This window comes from Falco biarmicus, chromosome 3, assembly GCF_023638135.1.
Source record: "Falco biarmicus isolate bFalBia1 chromosome 3, bFalBia1.pri, whole genome shotgun sequence".
In the NCBI taxonomy this organism is placed as follows: domain Eukaryota; kingdom Metazoa; phylum Chordata; class Aves; order Falconiformes; family Falconidae; genus Falco; species Falco biarmicus.
Window position 1 is genome coordinate 19,594,142 of NC_079290.1, and position 22,931 is coordinate 19,617,072.

The 22,931-nt window shown below is 42.5% G+C and overlaps 1 protein-coding gene across 1 annotated transcript in view; it reads left to right on the forward strand.

Moving 5' to 3' along the window:
* The window catches only part of SNTB1 (syntrophin beta 1), a 116,016-nt gene that overhangs the window by 65,762 nt on the left and 27,323 nt on the right, over positions 1-22,931 (forward strand). The window contains exon 3 of the mRNA XM_056332632.1: positions 7,472-7,679. Coding sequence (XP_056188607.1) covers positions 7,472-7,679 — 208 coding nt within the window. The remainder of the gene's footprint in view (positions 1-7,471; positions 7,680-22,931) is intronic.

A 22,931-nucleotide genomic window follows, 5' to 3' on the forward strand; every position in this document is an offset into this window, starting at 1 on the left:
GATTAAGAAACTTCTAACCAAAGTCTTTCTTTTCTGTGAAAATATTTGAATAATGAGTTAATGGAGAAAAAGAAGATACGCTGGTGGCTTTTTGTTGTATTTTGGGGTTTTTTTTCAGCCACTGCTTGAGTTAGGGGAGTTTTGAAAAAGTTAATGAATTTTGGATGGAAGGGAGGGGAACAAATTAAGAAAAGGTGATAGAGAAAGAAGCCAAACGATGGACCATGAGAGTAAGAACTGCAGCAGGCATTACTTGGTGAACATTTTTTTTTTTTTTTTTTTTTTTTTTGCAAAAAAGAGAGAGAAAAATCAAAGCACTGAAGAGGTGGTGAAAGAGAAATGCTCCAAGAAATGTGTCACACATTAAAGGGAAAGGAAGAGCAGAGTGAGTGCTGCAGGGCAGGACACAGGAGGAAAACAGTTAATCATGTTTTATGTGTGTCTGTATGTAAAGGTATGTGAAGTGCTAACATCCAAGCTGCTGCTAAACAATACTGGAGAGCAATTTTAACACCCCTGAGATCTGCCAAACAAAGAAAGTTGATATGCAAAGGTTTCATTTCCTGCCATGCTCCTCATTCCCACAGTCCTCGTGTTATGGCTTGGAGTTAGTGACAAACTCGAGACCTTTTTTCCTGCCTGGCTGTTGTTCTGTGCTCAGCGCTGTGCTTTCCCTTGCTTATCAGCAGGTGTGCAAATTGGATTTCAGTCTTACAGCTCTGATCTGGCCTGACCTGCTGTTAATCAACGAGCTAGATTTTCAGCAGATGTATTCAAAGCTGCTCCCTCCTGCAGCTTGCGTAGTTACTTGTATGGCAGCAAATTGCAAATTACAGCCACAGCATGAGCCTTGTGTAGTGGGCTGCTATCATAGGTGCTCCAGCTCAGTGTTGGTAGGTGCTGAGGCTGGGCTTTAGTGCTTCAGTTGTACATGCAGTCATTGCCGTTTTAATACCTTGGGCTTGCTTCTAGCTTTCTCATGCATTTCTACCGATGGAAATTCCATTTTTCTGTAATAGGAATCAGGGAGAGTTAGCTGAAGTTAATACTTGTTCTCATGACTTTTCCATCAATTTCTGAGTCTATTCAATGGGAAGATGCGTTTACTGCCGGTAGTGAAAGTGCCGGGAGGTGACCTATGCCCACTGTCCCTGAAGGGGCTGGCAGTATCTCCAGGAGACTGGCTTCCAGGTCGTGCTCTCTCCCCAGCATTCAAAGGCCAACAATTGATCCAGAAGGAATTTTTGGTTTTGTTGTTGTGGTTGTTGAACAGTCTAGTTTCTGTTTTGCTTCACTCCACCACTAAGCACTGATCCCTGGGATTTCTTGGTTACGAAAGCCAAAAATGAGGTGTATAAAGTAATGAGACATTGAGAGACATTCTGCTAGATGAGGTGGACCTGCTGTTTGTCTCTTCCGGTGACACTTTCACCCATGACAATTTGTCTGAAAGACAAAGCTGATCTGTCAGCAGCCCTACTCATTTGTCCCATTTCCCTATTAGTGTTCATCCATGCTTGTGAATCATGTCCACTTCTTTCTCCTGGGTCCTACTACAACACTGCCTACCAGCAACAGCACCAGTGGTGTTCCTTCTTGGAAGACATCTAATCCTCCTCCAAGTCCATGATCTCTTATTTATGCAGAAGCATGAGACTCTCCACTGTCTTCTCAATCTGAAGGGGTCATTTACCACTATTACCAGCTACAGTAAGTTGCTTTTTGCTTAGCTCTTGCAGGTCCAGCTGCAGAAGGTTTGCTTTGCTGTAGAATGTTCTTTGAGGTTGGCTGTAGCTTTGCTAGAGGTGCAGATTGCTTTTGTGGCCAAAACAATTTTTTCCCCCTAGCATTAATATACTTTCCCTCTTGCTGTGGCTGAGTAACTTCAGGGAGCTGTGATCAATGTAATGACCGCACCAATCACAACATCTTCTGGTCTTAAAGTTTCAGGCAGCATCTTTTAAAGGTTAAATCAAATTCCCACCATGTTTCTGAAGTAATTTCCTGCAAACCCCCCCCCCCCAGTAACTGAACTCAGTGTTCCTTGAAACAGCACTTTTGTCATTGTTTGGTACTAAATCCACTGTGAAGATGGCCGGACTGTGTATTCCTCCGTTACCAGTATTCAGCACTATTACAACCAGACTATAAGAGAAAAATTCAAGAAAGAAAAAGATAAGAGGTGCAATGTGGGAAAGAGTTCTGCTCCTTAATATCCATAGACACTTAAAAAACTATTACATTATTTTTGTAGTTGTTCTGTTGTTCTGGGTATATAATGCAGTGTGTGCTGTGCTCTGCAGATCAGTTCGAATGAGTACATGGTGGTGTGACCAAGTCTGTTACAGAGCCAAACCCCTTCCTTACTTGCATGCAACACAACTCTGCTGATACCCCTTTTATTAAAGCCCAGCTGTTAGTAAATAAAAATGAAATCAGCTGTGACAGCTTATTAATGATTTATACACCCTCTGTTCGGACATCAGTCTAGTCCAGCTCCCAAGCATCGATGTTGTATTTACAATGAGATACAAGTATCCATGTTGTATTTATTGCTCTAAGTTGAAAGTCAGCAAGTAACTGTTAATACAGCCTGTACACTTGTGATGGTGAGGGGACCGACAGACTTTGGTAATTAAGTGGGATTTTTCTATGCCAAAGAGCCAAAGAGCAGCTGCTTGGTAAAATTGCTTTCACCTCCATTTAGGTGCATCAGATCAAGATGCTTCTTCAGTGTATGCTCGGGAATTTGTTGCAAGACTAAAAATCTCTCTATGCAATATTTTCCTTGAGGACTAAATCCAAAGTTTCTGTTGCTTAATTTCAATGTATTTTATTCCTGGTTCATCTCCTGATGCTGCTTGTAGAATTGAAAAAGAGCCCCAACAGGGTTCTTTACAACAAAACCTACAACTATGTAAATATAACCTCTGACTGTGTTCCTCTAAATCCCCCCTCCCCTATGCTGGAAAGGCTCCTGTGTTTGTACTCTCAGAAATCAACAAAATTACTTGCCATGTTTTCATGTGCAGAGAGTGATGGAGAAGATGAAGTGAGCATTTGGCCCTCGATCCCTTTTTAAGTTTGCAGAGTCAGTGTCTGAGTGTTTTGTTCCTTGCTATGCCAATGCAAAATCAAAATAGCGTGCTGGACACAAATAACTCAGGCTCCAGTTTATCATTAACTTCAAGGGATTTTCTCCACGCTTTAATCAGTCACTGAATGCATAATCTGACCCGGGAAGAGGCATGAAGTGTAAATCAGTGCCTGATTTGGTCCTGAGCCAATGCTGGTGGGAGAAGTGCCTTTCAAGAGATTTGATAGAAGGTATTTCTGAGATAATGATCACTCCTACAGAAAAAGGCCTTATCAAATGTGGAATGAGTATGGCCTATCAAACATTTGCTTTCAAGTTCTTCTGATCCTCTGCAAAGTAAAAACTGATGATGAAGTGAGGGAGGAAGTTTTGGCCTCGTACAGGCAAAGTTACAGCATTTGGAGGCGCCGGGTTTTGTGTCACCCCTGTGTTCTGGGGGTAGAGAAGGGGATGCTAGAAACACTCTTCAGCTCAGTGGGACTCTGAGAAGGAGAGAGAAAATTACTCTTTTATTATAAGGTTTGCCAAATGATCTCTGAGAAAATGTGATATCATTCATATGCATTGCCAAGCTGGAGAGATGCCGCACATCTTGGCAGCCATCTAGAGCTAACATATAATTCCTTTGGGTTGGTACGGGCTTTATCAGAAACAGCTCCATATGCGGTATTTACATAACTGTGGTGGAGTGTGAGAATAAACACAGCTGTGGCATTGCCCTAAATATTTCAATTCAGTGGGGAATTAAGAGAACTTTATCACTGAACTGCAGATAAACAGAAGTCAGTAAGCGGTGGTCAGTTTAGCCAAGGAACAAATCAAAGCTACAATGACTGGACTGCTGGAAACATTTAAAGTGCTTTAGTGTGGAGTTTACTCAGGTCACTGTTATTTTTTTGCTTTTCAAAAAATATGGAAATGCCATCAGTCAGCTGTTATACAAAAAGCATCATCCAAATGGACTGGTGAATCAAAGCAGCGTAGGCTGAAAGGCAGAAAAGGGAAAAATTTATAGGGATGCAGTGCTTTCAGCATCTGATTGTAGTCAGAGCCCATGGGTTTCCAGGAAGATTTTAAGTTTCTTGTAGTATCTCAATCCCAGTTGACTGCGGAGACAGGAGTTGTGGCTTTTTAGTGGAAATCTGCAAGCCTGGTTTCCTAAGGATAGTTTAGTGCCCAGATCTTATAGCAATAGCCAGTAGCAGAGTTCAGACAGTTGAGGATTTAGACTTTTGTCCTTAAGGGATGAATAAAAAAGGTGCCCTACCTAGCAGCTTGCATAGGAACGATGCTTGCAGACATATTCTTCAGGCTAGACCAGTGCTGTGGATAAAAGGATTCAGTTTTAGGGCTGTCAAAGCAGCATTTATTCCTGTTTTGAACTCACTTTTGAGAAGTGTAGCATGTATTGTCCAATGTTCCTGTCACTCAGCTCAGGGAGTGAGGTAGACTTTCTGCAGTTGTTAGCGCATCACCATCAAACTTTGATGACTGACAAGCAGTCCTGAAAATAGCCCCATTAGAAATCACTGAGGGATGATATTTTAAAAGTATTTTTGCAAGCAGGGCTTAGTATGTGTGTGCGTGCGCATATCTATACTAGAATATATACACTGATATCAGAGTAGGATGTGTATATATTACAATATGCATAGTTTAGAACCCCTGAAACAATTGTTAAGAGCTGTCTAAATGTTCATTATTTTAGGAGACAGAACTGTTGTACAAATACATAAATAGCCACCATCAAGGGAAATAACTTTGATGAAGGCCCAAGTAGCAAAATACTTGTTTGTATGTTAATCCATTTCCTAAAGTAAGAGTTTAAGAGTTTTCCAAAATGGAGGGCAGCAAGTTGCCATTTGGAAGCTTTTCCAGCTCTAGATAATTTGTTTTTAAACCAAAGCCTGCTACAGTTCTAACTTAAAAAGAAATTACACAAGTTAGCTGCTGTTCCTTTGCAACTGAAGAAGCAGCACATTCTTCTGAGTCTTCATAGTCTTTTTTTAAGTGCTTTGTTTACTGCACAATACACGGTGACTTTGAAGGTGAGAATTCCCTTACAGAAAACACAGCTTTTGTAAAGAGCATTGTTTCATGCAATCCATACAGTGCGTTAACATTTTTCAAAAGCAGCACAATACTGCTGTGCTGTCCAAATAAGCTTTGTCTTTAAAGGAAGTATTAAAATGGGATGTAGAGTGCAGAAAATCCTGAGTGCTGGTTCCCTGCCTTGTCTGGGTTATACACTTTTTCACTTTTTCAGTGGTGAAATGGGGATGCTGTCACTGACCGCATTTATAAACTGCTGTGAGATCTCCTGCAAAAAAGTGCTCAGTAAGTAATAAACAATGTTGCACTGATTGCCACTATGTACTTTGAAAATCCAAACCTGTACAGTTTGTTTCTATTGATAGCTGCCTACAAGAACAAGTTCAAACTCAAGTTCATACAGCAGTGGGAGAGCAGTGTTTCTGATGGGAAGACAGACCAGGGTGTGTAGCTGTGCTTGAATGTAATGATCATTGGATGCAAAGGGCTAAATCATAACTTTAAGGAAGATGGCTTTTTTTTTTGCTGTTCAGAAAAAATAAGAGTGTGATTTGGAACATGCCTGTCTATATAGTTTTCTTGTTCACCAGACCTGCATCATCTGACAAGGAATTTTCCTTGTGGTACCTGAAGTTGAATCCTTGGTGCATCCTGGAGCGGCTAAATAAAAGCCTTTATTTTCAGACAGTGCTGAACTCCAGCAGCTTTACTGAGGAAACATGCATTATTGTGTTGGCTCAGCAGTTTCTGAAAAATCAACCCACTCTTTAAGCTATCCAAACAGTGATTTAGGACCCTGAACAGTTCAGCTGCTGAGTCTGGAAAGTCATGACCTTTTCTATCTTTAGAGCGATGTCTACGTGGAGACCTCCCCTTCCCAAAATGGACAAACATGAGACCAACAATCCTCGCTCTCTGAGCCCTAGAGAGCTGTGCAGGTCGAGTCATCCTCTGTTCTGGATTCTGTTCTGATTTAACCAATTAATTAAAATCTCTTAATTGTTAGCTAAGCTTCAAATTGCAGGATTTTATAATTGTGTAACAAATATTTGCTTTACAGTACTATTTTGAGCCACAACCTGAACAAATTCCACTGAACTAATTACTTTTCTGTTACAGAAAGGAATCGTTGTGTGTCCCAGAGATCGGGCAGCAGTACACAGGACAGAAATATGTGTTTAGGCTCAGATCCCAGGTTGAATTTGCGTGGGTAACATTCAGGGGCAGGCACTGTACATGTGTAATGAAAAACTACAAATGTGACGGGGAGTTGAGCGATGGGCAATGACCAGGGCTTGGTTTTGTAATTGCTACATAAAGATAAACCAGACTATTACTTTGTGGGTTATTTAACAGATGTTCAAGTAAAAGTGGCCCACAAAGCTATAAAGAGCACACAAGGCCTCACTAATAACTAATAACTTCACTGAAAACAGAGCTGAAAATAGCTGCAGCTGTCTCTCAAAGCATATTTGTTTTGTTGTTGTTAGCAAAGGTGTTGGCACAGGTCCCATAACCGCGATGGACAGGATTCATTTTTCCTGAAAACTGTGTTGATTTGTGCTTTTCAAACCACAGTGGTGGGGTGGAAGCCTGAAGGATTGTCTAGTAAGGATGTTTTTTTGGAAAAAAAACATCTTTCTCCACAGGAGTGTGGAAAACTGTAAAAGATGCCTGCCAGAAGCAATCATATGGTTGCAATTAGCACTTTCTTGCTGCCGCTGTTAGCAGGATCTAAATGGAACACTGAGGATGTTGTTAACTCCTGGTGAAGGACAATTGTCGTGGGCTTCTGGTTGATGCTTACTGGTGTCACTGAAACCACAGCACAGTCCTAAGAAAACTCCTCCATTTGGGATGAAGGTGGTTTTCATTTAGCTCTGTATGTGTAAAATAAACAGACTGAGAAGCTCTGGGTGTACCATGATATCCAGCTAAAGAAGGCATCAGATTATCCCTGGCTTCTCCATCTGCAGTCATCTGTTGGGCAGTTCTGGGTGGTTGCCATGTTGGTGAATGTTAACGGGTTAATGCTCTTCTTGCCTTTATATTTGAAACTCCTTGACATGCTAGATGTGGGGCTGCATCTGCATCATCAAATCACCTTCTCAAGAATTTTACCATAATGCCAGTACAGACCTGGCTTCAGTTAAGATGATCCTACTCTAGTCATGTGTTGTAAAGGTAAGTTTTTAGTGCTAGGTCTTGATGTTAGTATCCTTCTTGTTAATTCATTGCTAACACTAAGCGAGGTAATAAATTTAGCTGCTTAATGGTATCTGAGTGAACGTGTTTTCCCCCCCCCCCCCCCCATTTTTCTAGACTTATTGAAGTTCATTCACCCGATGCCAAGCACACCGTGGTGCTCAGGAGTAAGGATTCAGCTACAGCCCAGGCCTGGTTCAATGCCATCCACTCCAGTGTCAATGAGCTCATCCCCAGGGTGATTGCAGAGGTCAGAGACCAGCTGGGTAAAACAGGGATTGCTGGAAGTCGAGAGATCAGGCATCTAGGCTGGCTTGCAGAAAAGGTAAAGAAAACATTCTTATTTTCATTTCTAAGCTCTCTCTTTCTCCCTTTTTGTTCCTGAATTTAGCCTTGTCTGATAGTGGAGAGGTTAAACGAGGTTCTGAATTTTGCTTTAGCTTTCCATTAAGACTTTTATTTTCCTAACATGCCAATTTTTGTGCTTTTTAAAAAAAAAACTCAAAAAAACTAGAAGGTCCCCATAGTCTTCACTTCTGTATGCAAGTTAGCAAAGACTTTCCTGGGAGATCAAAAGTCTCATCATCTGTCAAGTTCAGGCATGGGACACGAGGCACAAAAACTGATGCCAGCCTCAAGCTCCCCTGCTGTTATGTCTCCTGTTCACTTATGTGAGTTTTCACCTTCCTTCTCCCAGCCTGGGGGATAACCAGTTACTTGGTCCGTGATCCTCGCTCTGCTATGCCTGGCTGCAGAAGCTGAGCATGGTCTGGAGCACGAGGTGGTGTCCCTGCTGCGCCTGGGAGCTTGTTCTTTAATTGTAACCCTGCATTTGAGCTGAGCTTTATAGAAGGCTGAGCTTGCAGTTGCAGCTCTTACCCCGTGTCGTGCACAGTTTGAGTCTCAAAATATTTTATGCCACAAGGGAAACCTGGTGTTCAGTTTGAAAGTAGTTTGGGATCTATTGACCTGTGGAAAACTGACCCATGAATGCACAGGAATGGTATCAGTATACAATCTGGTTTTAAATCAGTAGTCTCAGAATTTGTTTAGGCACTACACCAACTTTTAAGTATGGATTTGCTATGGTAACAGTGTTAGGATTGTGCGTAGAATACCTCCTATCCAGATACTGCCTGGGTGGCTGTTCAGAGCATCTCTGCCTCTCCAGCTGGGATGCGTGGAAAAATGGCCACTAGGTACAGCACCCAGCACAGGTGTGGAAAGCTGATTGTGACTGCCCTATAAAAAATACTGTATGTTTTAGCTCTGTGTGGGATTTTGCAGATGCAAATATGGGGGAGACAGGCACAGGTGCCGTATATCTATCTAGCGTCCTTTAAGAATGCACACCACTAATTTTTAGCAAAATGTGGGTCAGTCCACACCACTTGTAATGAGGCAAAGATTGCAAAACCTTTCAGGCAGATTTGATATGTCTTCCTGTCTGTCCCTCCAGGCTTGCAGGGTGAGGAGGACAGCACAATTCTGTGGCTTAGTGCGGGAAAGAATGTAAAAAATTGGAGGAATAATTGGGGGTTAAAACAGCAAAGCGTTGGTAAATAAATTTTAACATATCTATATATATATGTATGTTATATGCTAAAATACATATATATAAATTATAACATATTTGTATAGCCGTGGGGTCTTTAATCTTGTATTCCCTTTTGTGTCTGTTTCTATAAACTTACGAAATGCTGAATATAAGAGGCTATTTCTGTTGTAAAATCCTCTCCTCTGAAAGAGTAACTGCTTTGTTAGCAGATCATGTAGCGCTTATATGTAATATATTCACAGGTCATTTCAAGTGGATACATGGCGTGCTTCTGGTTTATGAATTTCCTCTCTTTACAGTTAATACACAATAGCCTGTTGACACACCTCTTTCTCCTCTTTTTTTTTGCCTTATGGACTGAGATCTTATTTCATGTTACTCAGTATGGACTGGTTCAAGGTCCTTCTGAAATTAGTGGTGAAACTTCTGTTGCCTTTAATAGAGCCAGGCTGCAGTTCTGTGCACGTTCCAGTGTATTTTCAGTGGCTGTCATCAGGAATTAGCCTTGAGAGATTTGCAGTGACATTACTACCCAAAGGCCAACATGTTTTTTACACTAAACTAACCATCCAGAGCTGTGCCATAGTAATGGAGTGAGGTAAAAAGTTCCCAGCTTCTTACCGTATTGGAGACCTGTTGAAAAGTAGATAACATCACTACATATGGTAAAATACTATGTGAAATTGCTTTTATTTTGTTACCGGACTGTGGGCTGTAAAGCCTGGTTGAAAGAAAGATAATCTGCAAGGCCAGAGAGGAAGGTGTAGATACTGTATATATGCAAACAGTATATATACTGTTTCAAAGGAGGAGTTTAAAGCAGTTGGGTGAAGTGCTGATTACAGGGTATTTGCTAGATGCTCCCCATGCAAAACCTGATTTTGCCAGTGGGGGGGAGATTAAATTCTGCAGTGACTTTTGGAAGCATGCAGGGAGTACCTGGGTTGTGTGCTGGGTTGACCCTGGCTGGATGCCAGACACCCACCAAAGCCACTTTATCAGTCCCATACTCACCTTGACAAGGGACAGAAAATATTATGAAAGGCTTGTGAGTCAAGATAAGGACAGGGAGAGATCACTCACCAACTATCATCATAGGCAAAACAGACTTGACTTGGGGAAAAAAGAATTAAATTTATTACTAATGAAAGAGTAGGGTAATGAGAAAATTAAACCAAACCTTAAAACACCTTCCCCCCACCCCTCGCTTCTTCCCAGGCACAACTTCACTCCCAATTTTCTCTACCTTCTACCTGCCAGTGGCAGAGCAGGATGTGGAATGGGGGTTGTGGTCAGTCCCTTGTGCTGCCTCTGCCACTCCTTACTCCTCAAGGGGAGGGCTTCTCACACTCTGCCCTGCTTCAGCCTGGGATCTCTCCCACAGGAGACAGTCCTCCATAAACTTCTCCAATGAGAGTCCTTCCCAGGGGCTGCAGTTCTTCATGAGCTGCTCCAGCTGGGTCCCCTACAGGGTCACAAGCCCAGCCAGCAAACTTGCTCCAGCCTGGGAACCTATCCCCATGGGTCCACGGGTCCACAGGTCCTGCCAGGAGTCTGCTCCAGTGTGGGGATTTCCCATTGGGTCATATTCTTCTGTGGGCACCCATCTGCTCCAGCATGGGGTCCTGCATGGGCTGCAGGTGGATATCTGCTCCACCGTTAACCTCCATGTGTTGCAGGGGGACACCCTGCCTCACCGTGGGCTTCACCACAGGCTACCAGGGGATCTCTGCCCTAGCACCTGGAGCACCGCCTTTCCCTTCTTCTTCATAGACCTTGGTGTCCGCAGAGCTGTTTCTCACATAGTTTCACTCCTCTCTCCAGTTGCAGTTGTACAGTTTTTTCCCCCCTTCTTAAATACATTATCCCCAAGGTGCTACCACCATCACTGATGGGCTTGGCCTTGGCCAGTGGTGGGTCTGTCTTGGAGCCGGCTGGCATTGGCTCTGTCAGACATAGGAGAAGCTTCTAGCAGTTTCTCACAGAAGCCACCCCTGTAGCCCTCCCACTGCCAAAACCTTGCCATGCAAACCCAGTACCACCAGCTTTCTTCTCCTGGGATGGACTTTCTTTCTACAACCTTACCTGGTTGATTTCTAAACATTGGAGTTCAGAAAGAGACCTCATTATAGTAGCCAGAAAATAAAATATGTGCCTTATATTACTATTATTTTTCTTCTCTTTGATATTTTGTGGCATATCTTGCTATTTTCCATGGACTGCAGTGGGAAGAAATCTGAACTCTGTTTTGAAAAGCATCTTAGACTGTAGCTTTTAAGACAGCTTTTATGGCATCCCATTATGTTCCTTACATAGCATATCCTTACAGTGAATTCTCAGTAAAATGGAACAACACTAAGTAAGATGAATTCCTCTGCTTGTTTGGGGAATGCAAAATGTAATCCCATAGAAAGTTCACTGTAATTTGCTGTGATTACTCTCTGCTTTCATTAAGCTGTTTCCTGGTTTGACATTTTTTATGTCTCTGCTCTAAACTTAGCTCTAAACTTCAACCTTTATGGTACTACAGAAATAGATTCATTAGCGGAGCCTCCCTCGGGTGGGTAACATTAAAATAAATAGTAGGTTATCTAAGGTACTAAGGAATGGCATGCTAACAGGATTCTTCCACCTTCACTGAACTTCCCTGTGAAGATAGCCCTAAGTTTGTGTCTTCGGCGTGAAACATCCATCTCACAGGTCCACCATCAGGTCCCTGGCTGTGCCTTGCAGGGGATGAGCAGTGAGGGTCTCTCTGCAGGTAAAGGAAAGGGCTGTGCATCACTTTAAGAGAGAAAATGCTCACTGTGGTGAGAATGGTAAGGAGAAAAACAGCCAGAAGTAGTCATTAGAGATGCTATATTCTCTCTTTTATTAAGGCACTAACCTTGTCCCGATCTTGACCTTATGGGAAGGGTGTCTGAGGCCAGACAAGGATTAGGGAGTCGTATTAGTCACCAGCGTCCTAAAACTTTTCTGTAACTAAAGGAAATGGCAAGTACCTGTTTGTAATGAAGTGTGTGTTCTCCGCATCACCTTTTCTTCCTTGTATTTATCTTTTCACTTCAGCAAGACCTGTGGGATTAACAAGCATGCTAAGTGGGAGGGAACAGCAATGTGTGGGTTTTAAGCTTTCCAGGTATTTCCTTTTTTTAATGCTCCCTGTAAAGATACTTTAGTGACCAAATGAATAAAAAAAAGTTAGTAATGTTGTCCTAACTGAGGAGCTTTTCCATGTGCGTGTTAATTTCCTCTGTTTTTCCAGGAATACTTTCAATTCTTGTAGAAATGTCTTTTCCACCTCTCTTTTCCACCACTTTTATATAGTTTTGCACATCCTGTGGATTATAGAGAAGCTGAAACAAGCATCGCTGCTTTTCTCCTCATGCTTACCCACCTACCGTTGAGTTCCTTCATGAGTAGCAAATTTGCTCTTGTGCTGGACAGCTAAAACACTGAGGAAATGGTAGTTTATTTTATCACTCCGTAACATTTGCTGTAGTAGACCAAGATACTGTTGGCAAAAGCTTTATCTACATTTTTGCCTCTTCAATGCAAACACAAAAAGGTGTTCTGGCAAAAGTGGTTTTGCAAAGGTAGCTTTTGCCAATTCAGCAGTCAGCCGCACGAGCAAAAGTATGACTGGTTTCAGGGGAAGCTGAAGCTGTAGCCAGGCACCAGGCTTGTAGCTGGGTCAGTTGGGGTGGGGTGGGGTGGGTGGGAATTAAATGAAATCCCAAGCTGTGTGTCTCCCCCTGTAAATGTAGGCTTGGAGGAAAGAAAAAGCACTTCTGCAGCCAGAGACTGTTCTTTCTGGATGTCAAATATCTTACAGACAGTGCGCTATTTAAAATGATCTTAAAGCTCCTTCGAGAAACTTTAAAGTAAGAGTTGCTGAAAGTAAGTTGTCTTTTATAAAGTTGATATTTGAAAGTGAAGAAAATGCCCTTATGAGCTTTTCTCACTAGATCTTAACCCCAGAACTTGGTTCCTGTTCACATTGCTCTGCCTGTGCAGGGCAAGTGTGTTGCTGCTCCCACAAATCTGATGTGGGGATCAGGGTGGGGGGAAACACCTGATTCTGGAGGGGGAATAACCAAAGTGCCATCGTAAATTGGAGTTGGTTTTCAGGTCCTGACACTATCTCTGAAATGCAAAGTGTGTCAATATATTACAAGCTGTTCGGTCTCCTCAAAACTTAGATAACCATATCATTGTGTTAGAGCTGAAGTACGAGGCAGGGTGATTTTCTTCGGTATCGAGCTGTATATTGCAGTATTATATTTATCTTCCTGCTCTTGCTCTAATTCAGAGAAGGTAGTGAAAACAGCAAGATTGCGAGCTGTGCAAGCTGTCCAAACAAGATTTAGACAAAAGACATAAGAGTGTATTTGAGGTTGTTTTTTTTCCCCAGTATGAAATGAAAATGTTTCTGTTTTACCATTTTCTTTGGAAGTATGTTCACTGGTTAGCAAAACAGGTAGACAGCAACAGAACTGTGTTGTTACTGTCATCACAGAAAAATGAGTTTTCAAAGAACAGGAGAGAAGCTTCAGTTTTAAAATTTTCTATTATTTCTAAATTGTAAGAACAAGCTTAAAATGTCTTTCATGTAGTTAGAACATTTTGCCTTTATTTAACATTGTGGTTATCTGATTTTAACCACCTTACTGTGAAGCACAGCAGCTGCTAGGCAGCATTTTAAATATCCTGGCACAGCCATGTCCGTGGTTGGAGCTGCTGCCGTCCCCCTTAGCTCTCTCAACTCTTCCATTGCAGTGGTGGCAGTGCTTGTCTGACCCCGAGCCAGATCGGATGGTGGTGATGGTAGAAAACTCATTACTTTTGGAGGGGTTGCAGGTTTTATGACAAACACAGATCCCAGTGCAAGAGTAGCGAGAGCCTGTGGCAAGGGGGAAGGGATTGGGAAACAGGGCTGCCTTGTTAGGCAGCATGTAACTCTTACTCTGGGCTAGCTGCCTCATCGGGCTACACAATCTGAACCAGCAGCATCTTAATGAATAGAATCCAGGTTATACTAATCCCCAGGTCTGTCTTCTGGCCCTGAAAGCACCTGTGTGTGTTAAGGCTGAAACTGCAGCAAGCTTTGATTGTACAGTGTCTTAACCCCCAGTGCAAATCAGCGTATGGTTTAACCAGATAAATAATCTGCTAGAAACATGGGTGTTTGCTAAGGGATCTGTTACTCAAATGCCTGTGTCATTTGCAAGGAAATTACATTCCTGTAGTGTGGTGTCCTTTGCAATTTCTAGTCTCTGCAGGTTGGGGTTGGTTTTTTTTGGTTCTTTTCTTTCAGTCTTTATTTTCTTTACTAATTATCTAGGCATTTTGGAAATACTACCCATCCATAATGCCCAAGAAGAAGAGCAAGGCAATTTGGTCCTGGCCTCCTGTTTTATGTGAGTAGAGAAGGACTCAATTTCTCATATTGATAATATAACAGCTGGTCATAATCTTAAAATTGATCTGACCTTTTGGAGATTACACATACCTCAAACTGGAAAATCTTCTGTGTCCCCTAAATTAGAAATTGTACTTTTAAATCCCAGCTAATTACTTGCTGTGGAGCACTTGCATCCAAATGAAGAGTCCTGCTTTTGCCCTGTGTCACTTAACCTTGCAGCTTATTAATTCTGGAACTTATTTGTTTGCTTTGTAAAACACCACAACAGAGCGCTTAATTACATTAACAGTCTTCATTATCTGAGATAACGATCAGCCTGTTTTTAGGAAAGACGTAAACCTGAAATAGCATGAAGAGTAATTTCCTCTCCCAGCTTCAGCAAGGTTCCTCCACAGGCCACTTTTATCAGCAGTAACATCGTTCTCTTCTTGCTTTAGGTGCCTTCAGTAAATGGATCTATTAAGGAAAACTCTGGCTGAAAACAGCCATTTCATTCACCATACTGTTTTTAACGGCTTTGCCAGTCTTTATCCATAACACACGTGCTATTTCTTCCCGTGCCAGTGAGAACTGAGCAAATAATAAATCTAACTCAGGCAGAAGTGCTCAGTACAAGGTATTGGAAAGAAGAGTACGTGTAAATAAATCATGAAAAATTTCAGGAATGTGATAGTAAATGCATGAAGGATCTGAGCTCAAAAGTCTGTATTTCTGTAGTAGCCTTCAGGTGTTAAATTATTCTTGTAGAAATTGAGCTGAAGTGTGAACTGGGGCCCTGCATGTCCCCTTGCCCTTCCCACAAGGGCTGCATTAGTTCTGGCTGGATCCTAACAGAGGTAATGACGTTCTGCTGGTGCTCTCTCTGTCTCAGTTTTGATCTAACCGCCCTAACAACTGACTTAATTTTCCCATAAAATACAATATATTGATATCGCTTTTCCTATGAACCCTGGGAATGGTGGGAAAGTTCCTTTTTAATGTCATCTCTCCGTGAAGTTTTATTTAACTTCTCCCTTCCTGCATAAGGAGGAATTGTGAGCCTGGAGACGTGACTCCTGCTCTGGCAGCTGTGGGCAGGGGGGACATGGACCACAGGTGGGATCCACGTGGTGGGCTGTGGCTCTGCTGCAAGAGGGACCTCAGCAGATGTATTACTGACAAACCCAAGGCAGGATTTGAGAGGGGAAATGATGTATGTAGTTGGGAAGGAGGAGAGGATGCCGAAAGGAAACAGGGGGGGGTCACTGCCTCCCCAGTGTATGGGAGCTCTTTCTGTCAGTTCCTCCAATGTGGCAGGGTGCTGGTTGTGGGAACACATCCTGGCATGGTCCTGAGCACCAGCCACTTTGCACAGTGCGCCACGGTATGGTTGCTTAACTCTTTCTTCTATGTAACCCAAACCTGAATGGCTGCTGGGTTGGGCTGGATTTTGCTGGTCGCAAACTTTCTAGATTTTGGCAGCTGAGGAATTTTCTTCCTAGATCTTACTAAATTTTCAGAATATTGTGCCTCTCCATCTTTCACCTTGGCAGCTGCAGTTGCATCTGTCCAAAAGGGTCTGCCTCCCCTGGCGCACATGCCAGGTCAGCTCACCTTTTGGGGCTTTGCAGGTTTCAAAGTCTGTGTTTGAACATATTTGCCATCAAATTCAGTTGGAAAAAGAAGAGGAAGGATACAGGTGTGATGTGAAGGAAGGCTTTGATCCCCTTCCTTCAGAAGCAGGTGAAAGACCTCCTTTCACCTCAGCCTCTCAGTAAATATTGCAAGAAAGACAGTGATGCTTCTTGGTTTTCAAATGCGATTAAATGCCACATGAGCCTCTCCTTTGTAAAACACGTTGCATAAGGAAGCAGAGATCTCTACTGAACTCATACCTAGCCCTGCTGTCAGTGGCGGGCAGATGGTGCCCTTCCCAATTATTTTAAGCACTTAAGCACCAAAACAACTGGTTTTCTTCAGTCTCTATGTGTTTCTGCCTCCTTCCACTGGTGTGCAGGTAGGGTATCAGCAGTGGCGGGGTGGGGAGGAGGAGCACCTGTTCTTGCCCAGCTGTGTGGCATGCAAGCTTGGAGACCAGCAGCACATTGGCTGGGGAAGGTGTGGAGCTCATGCCAGGCATTTGGAGATGCTGTGGAGTGGTTAGCCAGGGTGGGGAGGCTGCTATTAAGGCAATGTTTTGGGGCAAATTCAGCTAGCAGCAAAGAGCAAGGCAAATGCAGACTGAGCAATAGGAAAGCTCTGGCCCCACCAGCCACACTGACCCAGCAGTGCTGTGGACACCCAGCTTGCTTTCCAGCCCCTAGATACCACTTCAGCTGTACGGGACAAGCAGATTTATTCTTAGATCCCTAGGGCTAATCTGCCCCGTACACATTGCTGCAACATGATGGGCACTGAGAAAGACAGTGTTTTGCAAGAGCTATGCCCTTGCACTCTGTCTGTTTGTTCTTTTGTCTGCGTTTTTCTGCTTACTGGCTGCATGTAGGAAGTTTGAAAGGGATTGTCTACCATAGAAAATCCCAGGTTTTACAAACATTAAGTTCCTGTCGAGCTGCATTTTCTGTGTTCGAAGTTACCCTGTTCTCATTTGCAGGTTTTGTCTCCTGAAGTTAAAAATCACCTTCAGGGGAATGGAGGGGCCCATTAGGGGTGTGTTGACCTTCAGACTCTGCCCAGTATGAATTCTTCTCACCCCAGTCATTTATTTTTTTTTTTGCTACACAACAATATTCCCATTCCAGCTTTTTGATTAATGGCACGAATAATAGATTAGAAAGCAACAGAACAGGCCATAAAAAACCCCTCTTCTCTCTGCCCTGCAGCCCTTCTCCCCACAGGAACCTCAGCTGATCCCCACAGAGAAAACTCCTGGCAAAAGTGGAGCCATTCCTAGTAAGAGTGCCCTAATTTAATGAAAAACATTTGGGTTTTTTCCCTATCTTTTTGCCCCATCCTGCTCGCCCACTCAGCCTGCAATCAGAGGTATGTTGTCTGTACCCATGAGTGCTTTTAGGACACATGAGCTGGTTAATATTTGGGGGGTGGGTGGGGAGCGGGTTGCAGAAGGGCAGAGTGTCAGTGCTGGTACAAGCAGAAGCAATATATGCCTTGTATCGCATTTTGCCATACAACTGTTAACAGAGAGAAATAAACAGATTTTCTATAGGTACCTTGAGAAGAAGCTATGTCCTCTGTTGGAAAGAGGGATTGACCTTTAGAAGAATAGGAGAGTTTAGAAAAAACTGTGGAGAGGGAAACATTGTATGAGTTAAAATTTTCAGTATGGCGAGACATTTACTTAATGCAGACTCTACAAATTCCAGTCCAATTTTCATCTTCAACCTCTGTTTATGTAATAGGTTCCTAAGGCTATTAATGCCAGCCTTTTACCTTATTATCGTATCCTGTAAAAATAAAATTATACCCATAATACCATGACAGCCCTTACAAAAATGTGCTATTAGACAATTATATTGCAACACAGCAACTCTAGAGACTGCAGGGAAGTATTTCTCATACAGCCTAATTGTTGTATCAATAGCATTTTCAACACCCTAGGTTACTGAGGAAGAAAGAACATGATATGTAAAATAGCATATTTTGAAGTACTGATTTCAGGGTCTGACTGTGGCGCAGAAGTGCTTGGTTTATACGTGAAATCCTCGTAAGAGCTGTAGTTGAAACACATCTACAACTGAAAAGGTTTCTTGTAATCGTTCTTCTCTCTTCCGTTATTAAACTAGTGTCTGTTTTATTTTAGTTATTTTAAGATGGGAAATGTTTTGGCACTGGAGTTTTAACTAGAAGAAATAATAGTGCTGCTTAAAAAAATATGTCCTTTTATTCCCTTCCCCCAGATCCCTTCTTTCTGAAGATTTATTTCTGCTTGCACAGTTATCCTCTCTGCTCAACTGGACAGTAATTGATAGTGTGCATCACAATAATTAGTCTAACAAGTCTCCTAAACCCCAAGCCCCACAGCTACCTTTAAGCTCCACATTGTCTTTACTGTAACATAAATAAAAGCTTTAGGAAAGGACGGGGGGGTGGGGGGGGGTGGGGAATTGATAGCAAGGGAGCCTCCTTGCCCTCTCCAAGGGGTTTCCTCTTCTCCTTTTTAATGAGGCCCATATTAGTTGTCATTTGTACCTTCCCTGATGAATAGTTTGGAAGAAAAGCTTTCTCTGTGCACAGCAAAATTTGTGCCAAGTCGCTGACCTTTGCTTTTGGTGAGACCTCATTTGAGTCTCGGTCCCAAGCCCAAACATATTGTTGGATCAATCATGTTGATTTTTGGCTCTGATAGTAATGCACAGCTAATGAGTGGTATGGTGTACACATTAACCTCAGACCTGACGGCGCTAATGCCAGACACGTAGCAAAATTGCACTTGGGCTGCAGGAAAGACATACAGTGCTGGCATCTCAATAGAAGGAGACAATTAAAAACAGGAGAGCAGTATCACAGGTTCACTGCTTATGGGATGTAGGATTTAATCAAAGCAGAAAAATAAACCGTCTTCTGTTTAAATATAAATCTCAACACCATAAAAGCACTTTATGAACTGTGAAATAGAGAGGAAAGCCTGAATGTTTAAACAGTAAGACAATTTTACTACCAAAAGGGCGTCTACTTTGGGGAACAGCCACCGAGTAACATTAGATTTAACTTTGTCAGAGATTACCATTTAATGATTATCATGGCATTGCAAGGAATTTGGGAGCATTGTTATATATTTATTTTTTATTAGTAGATATCTTAATTAGCAATACTTCAGCAAAGCTGAAAGTTCTTGCAGTTGGAGCTGGTAGGACTTTCCTGTCCTCACAAGTGAAATTCCTAAGACCAATTGTTGAATTACCACAAACAGACCAACGTCACTGGTTTTGAGAACATCTGTTTCTGATCACTTCCAAAAGTAACACCTCCCTCGAAGGGCCAGATTTTGATCTCATTTTACAATTGTAAATTGTCTAGGAAGAGACAGAATTTTGCTAATCATCCCCATGGAGAGATGGACAAATATCCCAGCATGCATGATATTCTTCTCCTGGCTTTTTCCCCTCACTTAAAGGATTAGGAAAGGAAGGATAAGGTGCACAATGACCACATAAGAAAGCAACATTTCCAGTTTTAATGTAAGCCGTAAACAACCAGCTGCAGGGAGAGACAGAATAATGTGTGACCTGCAGAAATCACACAGTTTTATGTCCTCCTCTTTGTGCAGTGAAAACTGATCAATAAGGCTAAAGGACTGTTACTGCTTCAAACAGAAAATCCAGTGAAATCAAATGGAAAACCCCAGAGTACATAGAGGTGCAATCTTTGGTGTTCACGTTAGACTTTGGATGCAAGATAGGAAAAACAGCCTGAAAGGGACAGGGTGCAAAGGGTGGTCAATGGGTAGAAGAATCCAAAACAGGATCTTCTTGGAGAGCAAAGTTCTGTAGATGTATGAGAAACTGCCCCATGCATGCAGAATTACCAAGACTTGGAGAGGACGGATGTGAAAGAAGTGAACTGGCCTCATGCTCACATGAGGCATTGGGGACTTACCCTGTCAGATATACTGTAGGTGTAGGGAAATTAGGTACTGTTGGATCACACCTGACCTCGTGGCAGAATCTACTGGAATGACATCAGTATTTTTTCCAGTACTTGTACAGCACACAGGAATAATGCAATTTCAACAGAGGTGTGGTACACCATCCTTAGTAATAAACACACAGTAGGATCCATGGAAAACTCTGCAGTCCGCTTGCTGAAGTGTCCCATGGAGTCACATTTTTTTCTGGTCTCATAGTGACGTTAAGTATTTTTCTCTTCTTCTCTTCTAACAGCTTTGTCTTTTTTTAAAAAAGTCAGAGAGCGACAGTAGAGTCACAGGTATAACAAGTGACAAAAGTTAAGCTTATTGGAGATAGGAATTAGAAAACTCAGGAGAAGTTGCTAAAAAATGGTAGCACTTAGATGGCATGCTGTTAGGAAGAGTCAGCTGTCTCTTTAGCAACGCCAACAACTTCAGCAAAAGCATATTCATTCCTACCAGCTCCAACTGCAAGACTGTTGAGGACCATCTCAGACATCTAGCTGGATACCCTGGAACATTTTTTTATTTTATTTTTTTTTTAAGTACAGGGATTTCCACCCTCTCCTCTGGAAGGATGTGCTAGCTTATACAGTGCATCTGTTCCATGGTCAGGGTACAAAAAGGGGCTCTGGAGCTGGAGTGGCTGTTTCTTTGGGTGTACATCAGAAGGGGACTTTGGGGGGGGGGGGGTTTGGACCTGCTGCTTCCGATGTAGCGACATTGCTGTTGAAGACAAATGGACTTACCACAGATCTTCTCAGATGTTATTTGCATTCCCTGAATTTCAGGTGCTTCTGTGCTAACAGTAGCTCTACTGGAAGGAAGCACCTGGGTTTTAATCACTAGATGCTAACGACTCTTAGCCGCAGTGAAGATTCCTGAAACTGTGTGAACAGATCATGTTATTGTTGGGGTGGTTTTTTTTATTCATACATTTTTGCTGAGCAGATGCTGCTGTGCAAACATTCATTTGTTGATCTTGTGCTGAAAATAGTTGCAAACATCGGCCAGAGTAGGCTGCTGATGTGTAGTAAGGATATAGCTGCTTTTTTATGTATGGAACTGGAAATGTCAGTGATATTTATGGCAATGGCTCTGAAAAGTTCACTTTGAGGAGAAGCCTGCTATGGAAATAGAAGCTTACCTTTTTGTTTATGGAATGAGAAACTTGTACATTATTGTGAAAAGAAGTGTTTTATGGTGTTGTCTCTGGCCTTGTCTCATCCCATGAGGCTTTCTGCAGGGCCCTTCAGAGCGGGGGTAGGGGGGTACATGAACACTCTAGGTTTAAACACACACATATGTTCATTCCACTTAAAAAATGCTTATTATTGCTGTGTTCTTTGGATCCCTGAATCATAGGGTTAAAGAATACATTAATGTTCTCCCACCTAAAATTTCAAAACAGAGGTTTAAATCTGCTTGCCCAAAACTGCAGGCAGATGTTAATAAGGCAAAGGCAGCTGGAAGAGATGGAAGAAGCTGGAGATATTGCAAACAGGAGCAGCGTGGAGAGGGATTGCACAGCTCCATGGGGCAGTGTGCAAACCTTTTATGTGCCATTTTTGTCTTGAGGCCCCTTGCTTTTGCGATTTTTTGGGGAAAGCTGGTTATTGAGGACAAGCTGACTTACTGTTGGGTTCCTGCTTTGTTGTTGAAAGAGTTTGAAATGAGGAAGAGAGCAGCACTGACTCTGGTGGTAATTGTTATGGTTAGTAACTTAATAATTATGTTGGTATGAGAGGGACTAGGAACTAGCCAAACCTGGAATGCCATGGTGTGAGATTGCAGAATAAACAGTACTAATAGGAGCAGACCCTGTTTCAAACTATCTGAGTAGGCAAGGTACAGGAAGGAGGGAACATGGAGCCACACATCAGACGTGCCTCTGTTGTGGTTTTTGTTCCTGTGGGACACAAGCCAAATGGATGAGTACAGAAAGACAAATAGAGCCTGGGAGAAGGGAAAAGTGGGACAGCACTGGAAGAGATTAGGAGGTAAAGCCGAGCTACAGGAGCCTGTGGGAGGGTGACAGTGGGAAGGTGCAGCCCAGCAAGGAGCTGCAGAGACCATTGGATACAGACAGGTGTACAAATTGTTGAGTGGGCTGGAAGGTGTTGAAATATCCCTTTCTGACAAGAATAAGAACAGCCTTCTCTGAACCTTTCATAACCCTATAAGATTAATTCTTCACAGCTGCAAGGAGATCTCAAAGAGAAATTTTAGGTTTTCTGTTTTCTTTGCTTCAGATTGGACAGAAAGGCTGTTTGCGTTCATCAAAGGTCATGTATCATCAGTTTCTATTAGCCTGGGCTCATCAAGTAAAACTTCAGTCTCTAGCCCCTTCAAATAACTTGAAACAGCTGCTTGGATATTTGCAAGCATGAGCAGAAGGAATGGGTTGTGGTTACAGGATCGCATCCAAGTGAGTGAACAATTCTGAAAAACAGTCACGAGGAGCCAACCACTAACTGATAATAGTTACGCACCTGTAGCCTAGCGTGGACCTGCAAAGGGGTTCAAAGTTTTGGAAGGAACAGTGTTGTAGGCTGCTCTGCTAAAGAATAAAATATAAGAATACCACTCAGTGGTAACAGATCACAGACGGCTTTTCTGTTAGGGAAGCAAATAACTACCATACTGTCTTGTGCCAGCCCCGGAGGTTATCAGTTTAGTTCCCAGGATTCAGCAGCAAATAAAGTTTGTTCCAGATCTCCTCTTTCCCTTCCACTTCTATCACTCTGCAGTTCTCCCCTGGCATTCCTTGTCACTGGATGCCCCTTACTCTGATTTTAGCTGGGTTACCTGAGGATGCATGCTCTCTGAGGATGTACTTTTGAATAAATGGTGCTTTTAAAAGGATGCTGGTTATATGCATGAAAATGTGGTAATAGCTAGCTGATTCCCATCTGGCGTAATTTAGGAGTAAATCCATTGACATCAGTAGAATCGAATGGATATAACTATAATTGAAGTTAGGTCCTATATTTTTAAGGTGAAGCTT